This window comes from Dipodomys ordii, unplaced genomic scaffold (genome assembly GCF_000151885.1).
Source record: "Dipodomys ordii isolate 6190 unplaced genomic scaffold, Dord_2.0 Scaffold105, whole genome shotgun sequence".
In the NCBI taxonomy this organism is placed as follows: domain Eukaryota; kingdom Metazoa; phylum Chordata; class Mammalia; order Rodentia; family Heteromyidae; genus Dipodomys; species Dipodomys ordii.
The window spans coordinates 1,130,830-1,140,597 of NW_012267321.1; the positions used below are offsets into that span (position 1 = coordinate 1,130,830).

At 55.2% G+C, this 9,768-nt stretch overlaps 1 protein-coding gene across 1 annotated transcript in view; it reads left to right on the top strand.

Annotated features, from left to right (window-relative positions):
- Cpt1c (carnitine palmitoyltransferase 1C) overlaps window positions 1-9,193 on the top strand; it is a 13,621-nt gene extending 4,428 nt beyond the window's left edge. The window contains exons 4-19 of the mRNA XM_013027585.1: window positions 215-386; window positions 608-709; window positions 806-943; window positions 1,380-1,457; window positions 2,002-2,109; window positions 2,212-2,296; window positions 3,310-3,505; window positions 3,613-3,795; window positions 4,537-4,642; window positions 5,779-5,895; window positions 6,437-6,601; window positions 6,836-6,970; window positions 7,702-7,854; window positions 8,436-8,549; window positions 8,642-8,734; window positions 8,934-9,193. Coding sequence (XP_012883039.1) covers window positions 215-386; window positions 608-709; window positions 806-943; window positions 1,380-1,457; window positions 2,002-2,109; window positions 2,212-2,296; window positions 3,310-3,505; window positions 3,613-3,795; window positions 4,537-4,642; window positions 5,779-5,895; window positions 6,437-6,601; window positions 6,836-6,970; window positions 7,702-7,854; window positions 8,436-8,549; window positions 8,642-8,734; window positions 8,934-9,107 — 2,119 coding nt within the window. The 3' untranslated portion in view covers window positions 9,108-9,193. The remainder of the gene's footprint in view (window positions 1-214; window positions 387-607; window positions 710-805; window positions 944-1,379; window positions 1,458-2,001; window positions 2,110-2,211; window positions 2,297-3,309; window positions 3,506-3,612; window positions 3,796-4,536; window positions 4,643-5,778; window positions 5,896-6,436; window positions 6,602-6,835; window positions 6,971-7,701; window positions 7,855-8,435; window positions 8,550-8,641; window positions 8,735-8,933) is intronic.
- The last annotated feature ends 575 nt before the right edge of the window (window positions 9,194-9,768 follow it).

Sequence of the window (9,768 nt, forward strand, 5' to 3'; positions counted from 1 at the left end):
TAAGCAGAAAAAAGCCGGAAGTGGCACTGTGGCTCAAGTGGTAGAGCACTAGCCTTGAGCTGAAGAGCTGAGGGACAGCGTCCAGGCCCAGAGTTCAAGCCCCATGACTGACAAAAAAAATAAAAATGATGATGGCTCTGAGCTTTAGCCCAGAGCCACAGGGAGAGCGGTCTCAACCAGAAGAGCCAGGCCTAGCCTCTTTCTCTCTTCCCAGGGGTGGGCAGCACCATTACCTCCGGGGGGTCGTGGCAGCTGCTGTATTTGCCTCTTGTTTGTGGGGTGCCCTGATCTTCACCCTGCACGTGGCCCTGAGGCTGCTCCTGTCCTACCACGGCTGGCTTCTCGAATCTCACGGGACCATGTCCTCGCCTACCAAGACCTGGCTGGTATGTCCGGGGACCCCCGCACCAAGCTCCCCCAGGACACACAACTCAATCCCCTTCCCACATCCTCGTGTGAAGATGAATCATAAAGATCTTTCAGAGACTCCGTCCTAATTTTTTGTCCACTTTTCTGGGTTTCAGTCTTATTGAATGGGGATCCCTTATTCCCTGGTCTCAGGCGCCAGTGAGAGATGTAATGACCTTATAACCCTCTACCTGCCCAGGCCCTGGTCCGCATCTTCTCTGGCCGCCACCCAATGCTCTTCAGTTACCAGCGCTCCCTGCCGCGCCAGCCAGTGCCCTCGGTGCAGGACACCGTGTGCAAGGTGGGCCTGGAGATAGCAGTGGGGGAACAGGTGGATGGCGAGGCAGCAGTGGGGAGCAGAGCATGATGCCCTCTTCTTCTCCACCCTTCCCTTCAGTACCTGGAGTCAGTCCGCCCCGTCCTCTCCGATGAGGACTTTGACTGGACTGCGGGGATGGCGCAGGAGTTCTTGAAGCTGCAGGCATCGCTGCTGCAGTGGTACCTGTGGCTCAAGTCCTGGTGGGCGTCCAATTATGTGAGTCCGGCCGCGAGGCCCCACCCCTCCATCAAAGCTTGGGAGCCTTTCGCCCCGCCCCACGGTCCTTAGTTCCGCCCCTCCATGACACGCCCACAAACCCCAGACCCGGCTGCGATTGGAGCCTCAGCCAGAGTGCTAACCTCAGGCCCACCCCCTACGTGAGGAAACAGGCCACGCCCCAGATGCAATAGCTCCACCCCATAGACACTTGCCCCGCCCCACGACACGCCCACAGAGTTCAGGCCCTGCTGCGATTGGAACCTCAAGAACTTCAGCCACTCCGGCCAACTTTCCTGCCAGAGGAAACAGGCTCCGCCCCCAAACCCAGTAGCCCCGCCCCTTGCCCCAGGAAGCCTCTGTGTGGACAGAGAAGATGGGTGGGCGCCCCCATCCTTCCCTCCCCCTCAAACCCCGCCCACCCACTCCTGCTCAGGTCACCGACTGGTGGGAAGAATTTGTGTATCTGCGGTCTCGCAACTCGCTGATGGTGAACAGCAATTACTATTTAATGGTGAGCGGGGAGGGGTGGAGATGGAGCACCCCCAGAGTCTGCGAGCCGGGACGAGGGAGGTGCGCAAAACAGCCTCAATCTGAAGCCGGGCGCTGGTGGCTCACGCCTGTAATCCTAGCTACTCAGGAGGCTGAGATCTGAGGATCGCGGTTCAAAGCCAGCCCAGGCAGGAGAGACCGTGAGACTCCTATCTCCAATAAACCACCAGAAAACCGGAAGTGGTGCTGTGGCTCAAGTGGTAGAGCGCTCGCCTTGATGCCTAAGGCCCTGGGTTCAATTCCTCAGCACCACATAAGCAAAAAGAAAAAACCGGAAGTGGTGCTGTGGCTCAAGTGGTAGAGCGCTCGCCTTGAGCTGAAGAGCTGAGGGACAGCGCCCAGGCCCAGAGTTCAAGCCCCATGGCCAACAAAAAAAAAAACAGCCTCAATCTGGGACCACAGTCTAGGAATTCACTGCCCTCTTGGGGAGCCAGGGTTCCCCCCTGCACACACACTGGGGCAAACTTGACCTCAGGTAGTTTGCTGATCCCTTCACGGGTCCCCAGGACTTCCTGTATGTCACACCCACGCCGCTGCAGGCAGCTCGGGCGGGGAACGCTGTCCATGCCCTTCTCCTGTACCGCCATCGGTTGACCCGCCAGGAGATCCCACCGGTATGTGAGCTCCTGTGGGGTCCGGGGCGGGGAGTGGGGGGCACAGGCATTCGGACCCCCTGGGGCCTCATCCACAGCTCACCAGCTCATGGCCTCCTGCAGACTATGCTTATGGGGATGCGTCCTTTGTGCTCTGCCCAATATGAGAAGATATTCAACACTACCCGGGTGCCAGGGTTGGAAAAAGGTGAGGCCTCCCCCCCCCCCCCCCCCCCCCCCCCCCTCTCCCCCCCCTCCCCCCCCCCCCCAAGAAGCAGCTGTCTCTGCAGCCAGCCTGCTTGGGTTCAGCCCAGTTTCCATTGTTTCCTGTGTGGCCTTGGGGAAATTCTTACCCTTTCTGAGTCTGTTTCCTCATCTCTCAAATGGGAAATAGGATACTGGTACCTAAGAGCTGACTGAGTATGACATAATCGCACCCAGCTAAGGCAAGAGGATGACAAGTTCAAGGCTAGAGCCAGACCTCATTTCAATCAACATCAGCAGCAGCAACAACCTGGCATAATGGCTCATGCCTGTAATCATGGCTACTCAGAAGACAGAGATTGGGAGGACTGAGGCCGATAAAGCAAAATCCTATTCATAAATGAACTAAGGCAAGAAGGGCTAGGAACATAACTCAAGTGGTAGAGCACCTACATGTGAAGCTTCGAGGTCTGAGCTCCAACCCCAGGACCATCAGAAAATAAGAGTATTTAAGAGTGGTGAAGAGGGCTAGGAAGGTGGCTCAGTGCTAAAGTGCTTGCTTGCATGCATGAGGCCCTGGGTTCAATTCCTCAGTACCACATAAGCAGAAACAGCTAGAAGTGGCTCAAGTGGTTGAGTGCTAGCCTTGAACAAAAGAAATTCAGTGTCAGTGCCCAGGCCAAGTTCAAGCCCCAGGTCTGGCAAAACAACAACAAAAAGAATGATGAAGATAAAAAGAGCCAGGTGCCAGTGGCTCACACCTGGGCACTGAGCCTCAGCTGTTTTGCTCAAGGCTGATGCTTTACCACTTGAGCCACAGCCCTATTTCCCATTTTCTGGTGGTTCATTAGAGATCAGAGTCTCATGGACTTTCCAGCCTGGGCTGGCTTTGAACCCCAATCCTCAGATCTCAGCCTCTTGAGTAGCTAGGATGACAGGCATGAGCCATGGCACCTGGCTTTCATTATCCTTACATTGTGTGTCATCTTTCCCATCTTGTGCCACTATGACTCCTAGACTCCCTCTGCCACCTCCCGGACAGCCGCCATGTGGCCGTTTTCCATCGGGGCCGATTCTTCCGCGTGGGGACCCATTCCCCCAATGGCTTGCTGTCCCCACGGGCTCTGGAGCAGCAATTCCAGCGCATCCTGGATGACCCCTCGCCGGCCTATCCCCACGAGGAGCACCTGGCGGCCCTCACAGCTGCTCCCAGGTGAGCATTCAAGGCCAGGCACTCCCCAAGTGTCCTGGGGTTGAGGAATGGCCAGCTGGGGGCCGGGGGACAGGGCCGGCCGGGCTCAGGTGCGTCCCACCCGACAGGGGTATGTGGGCCCAGGTGCGGGAGTTGGTGAAGGCCCGGGCTGCTGCTGCTTTGGAGGCTGTGGAAGGAGCCGCTTTCTTTGTGTCTCTGGATTCGGAGCCTGGAGGCCTCACAAGGGAGGATCCGGCTGTCTCCCTTGATGCCTATGCCCACAGGCTGCTGGCCGGCCATGGTCATGACCGGTGAGTCCACCCACACCTGGTAGCTAGACCCCTGACCTCCTTCCCCAAAGACAAGACCTGTGATCTCAGCCCTGGTGCTCTCTAGATCCGGGGCCCATTTGTATCTGAGGCCCCCAGACCCAGTGCTTTGGAGCTGGGAGGCCCTCTTTTCCCTATCCAAACAATCCCTCAGCCTGGGACTCCTGCCTCATATCCCAGACTTGAGGATGGCCAAACCCCCAACCTGTAACTCCAGCTTGGCAATATGGACCAGAGGGCATGTGCCTTTTTGTGCTGGTATCCCAAACCCAGGACCCTCTCCTGGAACCCCATTCCCAGAATTCCAGCCCAATTCTTGATTTCCCAAGCCCTGGATGTCTCCCAACTTCCCTATCACCTCAAAAATTCTTAGAACCTAGAACCTCAAACCTGTAATCCTAGCTACTCAGGAGGCTAAGATCTGAGGATTGAAGCCAGAAGCTAACCCCAGCAGAAAAAGTCCTTGTGAGACTCTTACCTCCAATCAACCACTTTTTGCCTTAAGCAAAAAGAGCTCAGGGACAGTGCATAGGCCCTGTCTGTGTTCAATCCCCAAGACTGACCAAAAAGATCTCCCTAAGTCCTCCAGCCAAATGCCACAATCGGGCTACCACTAGATCCCCACATTCTGAAATATCACAGAGCAGGCCCTAAGTCTCCCCATTTCCCCCGCCCCCCGCCCCTCCCAGCTCTTTGTGATCCTGATGGGAACTCTCCCCACAGCTGGTATGACAAGTCCTTCACCCTTATTGTCTTCTCCAACGGGAAGCTGGGCCTCAGCATGGAGCACTCGTGGGCCGACTGCCCCATCTCAGGACATATGTGGGAGGTAGGGCAGCCAACCTCCCCCAGGCTGGGGACCCCCCAACACACGTCCAAACCTTCCCCCCCACTCCCCACGGCCCTAGGCAGAGGTTAAGCTGAGGCTCTGAGAAAGGAAAGTGTAGGCCTAGCAAAGATGAACATCTGGGATGGTGAACTTTTAAGAGTTCAGGGGCCTGACCCTTGAGATTCTTCTCCATGCTAGACCATCACTCCACCACTTGAGCCACGCCCCGATCCTTTTTTGTTCCCAATTTATTTTTGAGACAGAGTCTTCCTAACTTTGCCCACACTGGCCTTGAATTCCTGATCCTCCTGTCTTAGTCTCCCTCAGAGTTGGGTTTACAGGTGTTCTCCACCATACCTGGCTAAATATCGAAGGTAGAGACACTACTGAGTGTAAGAAGAAGAGAAAGATGAGGCCGGGTGCCGGTAGCTCACACCTGAGATCTGGGGATGACGGTTCAAAGCCAGTCCGGGCAGGAAAAGCCCGTGAGACTCTTATCTCCAATAAACCACTCAGAAAACCAGAAGTGTTGCTGTGGCTCAAGTGGTAGAGCACTAGCCTTGAGCGGAAGAGCTGAGGGACAGTGCCCAGGCCCAGAGTTCAAGCCCCACAACTGACAAAAAAAAAAAGAGAGAGAGAGAGAAAGATGATGCTGGGCATGGTGATACACACCTTTAATCCTAGTACTTGGGGGACTGAGGGAGGAGGATCAGGAATTGGAGGCCAGCCAGCCTGGACAAAAATTAATGAGATAAACAATCTGCTAAATAAACAAAAGGGAATGTATTTCAGTGGTAGGATGCTTTCCTAGTGTGCCTGAAGCCCCAGGTTCTATCCCCAGTACAAGGAAGGAAGGAAGGGAGGGAAGGAAGAAGGAAGAGGAAGGAAGGGAGGGAGGGAGTATGGTGGCTAGATCCTTGGGAAAGAAGAGAAGGAGCTGGTAACTGAGCACCTGCTGAGCTTTTATTAGTCTGGTTCTCAATGAACATGAACTTGAGACTCCATTTGTGAACCTCAGAGGTTTCTGGTTCTCAGAGATTTCTCCTCCTGGTCTCCCTGAGGGGCAGATCTCAGTTTCGAGGGCCTCAGTTCAAAGGAAGGGAGGGGGTCTGGCAGCTTCTGTTGTTTGTCTACAGTTCACCCTGGCCACAGAATGCTTTCATCTGGGCTATTCGGCAGATGGCCACTGCAAGGGACAGCCTGATCCTACGCTGCCCTGGCCTGAGCGGCTACAGTGGGACCTCCCAAACCAGGTGAGGATGCGATTCTGGAGCTCTCCTCCCAGTCCCCAAATCTCCATCTCCAAGCTCAACTGAAGAATCAGTCTTACTCCAGTCCCAACATTCAGATCGAACTAAACACACTGCAGCCTAATACCCACCCTGTCACTGATTCTGGCCCCAGCCCCCACTCTAACCTATTTCCTGGCTGCCCAGTCCCTGTTACATCGCCAACTTCTTAATTCACAGTACGAGCAAGATCGTCTACCCTGCCTAAGTTCAGCTCATCTCTGGCCACAACTCCAGCCTCGATCTCACTTTGATCACCACACCCAATCTCACACACTGGTCCCAACCCACTCCCCAAACCTTCTCAATCCCATCACTGAACTCTAATTTAAGCTTAGCTTAAGTCTATTCCCATCATTCTTACCTTCTATGGCTCCATTCTTAGCCTCCTGCCATTCTGTCCCTTCTTTCCCTCTTCTCACCCCAACCCTGATTTCACCTTCCTGCCATCCCCCCATCTGTAACAACACCCATGTCTCCCTCCCTCCCTCCCTCCCTCTGGCAGGTTTATCCCTCCATCTCTCTAGCCCTGAGGGGAGCCAAGACCTTAGCTGGAAACATCGACTGCCATGTCTTCCCCTTCTCCCACTTTGGCAAGAGCTTCATCAAACACTGCCACTTCTCTTCAGACAGCTTCATCCAGGTGGCCCTGCAGCTGGCCTACTTCCGGGTCAGTTGGGTTCCCCAATTCCAGCTCCTCTAGAACCCCAGTCCCCCTAGGGCCTCCCACATACCTGCCTCTTCAGCCTCCTCCATATCTCCTCTTGGTCTTGGCCCGCGGTACATCCACCATCTTGATTTCTTTTCTGAGGGGGAGGAGGCATCTGGGGGCCTGACCACGTGGGGCAAATCTGGGAAAAAGACATCCTGAGCATCTGACAAGGCTCTTCTTCTTGTCCCACAGGACAGGGGTCACTTCTGCCTGACTTATGAGTCAGCCATGACTCGCTTGTTCCTGGAAGGCCGGACAGAGACAGTGAGGTCTTGCACCAAGGAAGCATGCAACTTCGTGAAAGCGATGGAGGACAAAGAGAAGACGGTGTGGGCCTGGCCCACATACTCTGTGTTTCTCAGTTTGCATATATTAGTGGGTCAGGATGTGTGAGGGGCACTGGGAACAAGGGATAAGTAACCCAGACCTGGTCAGTGGCTCCAGGGAATCCATGCATAGACAGACAGCCCAGGGAAGGGTGTGCTGTGCTTTAGTGGGGGCCACAGGGCCATTTCCACTGCCACTGTGTAGCGTGCTCTCCCTCCTCCCTCTCTTTCTCCCTGTCAGTGATAAGGCTTGAACTCGGGGCCTGAACACTCTCCTTGAGCTTTTTTGCTCAAGACTAGCTCTGTACCACTTTGAGCCACAATGCCATTTCCGGTGTTCTGGGGGTTAATTGGAGATGAGGGTCTCATGGACTTTCCTGCCCTGGATAGCTTTGAATTGCAATCCTCAGATCTCAGTCTCCTGAGTAGTTAGGATTACACCAGCACCTAGCTTCTTTTTTGTTTTTTTCTGAGACAAGGTGTCACTAGGTAGTCCCAGACTGGCCTCAGACTTAAAATCCTCCCACCTCAGCCTCCTGAGTGCTGAGATTACAAGCATACATCATCATGCCTGACTCTCTTTAGACTCTGTGTCACCTTGTGTCTGCCAGGGGTGGACACACCTGGCTTACAGGCATTGGGGCAGGTACCTTGAGGCTGATGTACCCTAGGCTCACCTTTGTAAGCCCTTTTCCTCTCTTCCATGATCTGCGGCCTCCGTGGGGACCCCAGGCCTCCCAGTGCCTCACCTTGTTCCGCATGGCAGTGGATAAACACCAGACTCTGCTCAAGGCAGCCATGACCGGGCAGGGGATTGACCGGCACCTCTTTGCGCTCTACATTGTCTCCCAGTTCCTCCATCTGCAGTCGCCCTTCCTCGCCCAGGTTGGGGCTGCAGGGAAAGGGTTAAAGAGGGAAACCGCTGGGAAGAGGGAAAGTTCTGTGGGGTTTGGTGGAGGGAGGAGTGGATGGATTTCAGGGCTGGCATGGTAGAAAAGGAGATTTCCACAGGAGTAGAGGACCTGGGGGAGAGACTGGGGGAAAAGGAGAGGACAGAGCGCTGGCTTTATCAGATATAAGGTCCCAATCCTAGCACTGCCAGGCACCCCCAAAACCAGAGGTGTAAAGGGGAAAGAGGCAGAAGGGAGGAAGCAGGTGTAGGTTGAGCAAACGAGGGGCATGGCCAAGAAATGGTTTCAGGGTGTAGTGTTTGTGGCTTCAGATGGATGTGCTAAGAGGGGCGTGGTCGGGGATGATCATTGGAGGGGCGTGGTCCTGATGGGTGTGGCCTAGAGATGAAGCCAGGGAAAAGGCAGAAGCAGTGGAAGGGGAAAGGGGAAACTGGTGGCCTAAGGTCATCAGCCAGGGCCAGGGGGAGCAGTGGGGAGGCAGTGGAAGGAGGGGAGTAAAGGGCACGCAGACCTGCTCAGCTCTTTCCTGCACCCGTGACCCTCTCCTGTCCTCAGGTTCACTCGGAGCAGTGGAAGCTGTCCACCAGCCAGATCCCCGTTCAGCAGGCTCACCTGTTTGATGTCCACAATTACCCAGATTATGTTTCCTCGGGTGGCGGATTCGGGCCTGTGAGTGGCACTGGGGTACTGGGCCCAGAGATACGAGAGCTTGGAAGAGGTAGGGGGGTACATTTGCGTCCTTTCACTCCCTCCCACTCCAGGCGGATGACGATGGCTACGGGGTTTCCTATATCTTCATGGGGGACGACACGGTGACCTTCCACATCGCCAGTAAGAAGTCAAGCACTAAGACAGTAAGGACATGTGAACAGCTCAGCCCGGGAGTCGAGGCCCCAAAGCTCCATCCTCAGACTCAGGGGGTTCAGATCCCAGGCCTCCTCTCTCAAACTGTTGAGTCCTCAGCCCTCCTCCCTCAGACTCTGCCCCCCACCTCACCTCCCACCCCTGGAGCCCTCTCCCTCCAGCCCTGGCCTCAGCCATCCCTCCTTTTAGGACTCACACCGGCTGGGCCAGCACATTGAAGACGCTCTTCTGGATGTGGCTGCCCTATTCCAAGCAAGGCAGCATCTTAAGCACAGATTCGGAAGGGCTGGAGAGGAGTGCTTGAGGTACAGACAGGGATTTCCCTCCAGAAAGACTGCTCCTACAGCATCCACTGACCTCTGACCCGTGCAGGTTCCTACAGCTGGGCTGGCACAGGCTGGGGCAGCCCATGTTGGTGGTCCCATATCTGGGCCAATAAAGAGGTGTGAGCTGGGTGTAATGTGTCCACTATGCTCTTGGGCAGGATCCGGGTAGGGTGAGGGTTCTCCTCCACCCTCCAGCCACTCCAGCATGGATTCATCTCCATCACAACCTCAACCCATAACACCTGCCAAGAGTGGTGCTTTCCTACTAGAGCCCACCAAACCCTCAGCCAGCCTGGACCAAACAACTTACAAGCCCAGCTTCTCTTCCTGTCCACCTTAAACTATTGCCTGGCTGCTTGAGAGACAGAAGTGGCAGGATCACAGATTGAGTTAGTGAGACCTCCATCTAAAAAAAGAAAAAGCCATAGCCGGGCGCTGGTGACTCACGCCTGTAATCCTAGCTACTCAGGAGGCTGAGATCTGAGGATCGCGGTTCAAAGCCAGCCCGGACAGGAGAGACCATGAGACTCCTATCTCCAATAAAGCACCAGAAAACCAGAAGTGGCGCTATAGCTCAAGTGGTAGAGCGCTCGCCTTGAGCTGAAGAGCTGAGGGACAGCGCTCAGGCCCAGAGTTCAAGCCCCACAACCGACAAAAAAAGAAAAAGCCTGGCACTGGTGGCTCACGCCTGTAATCCT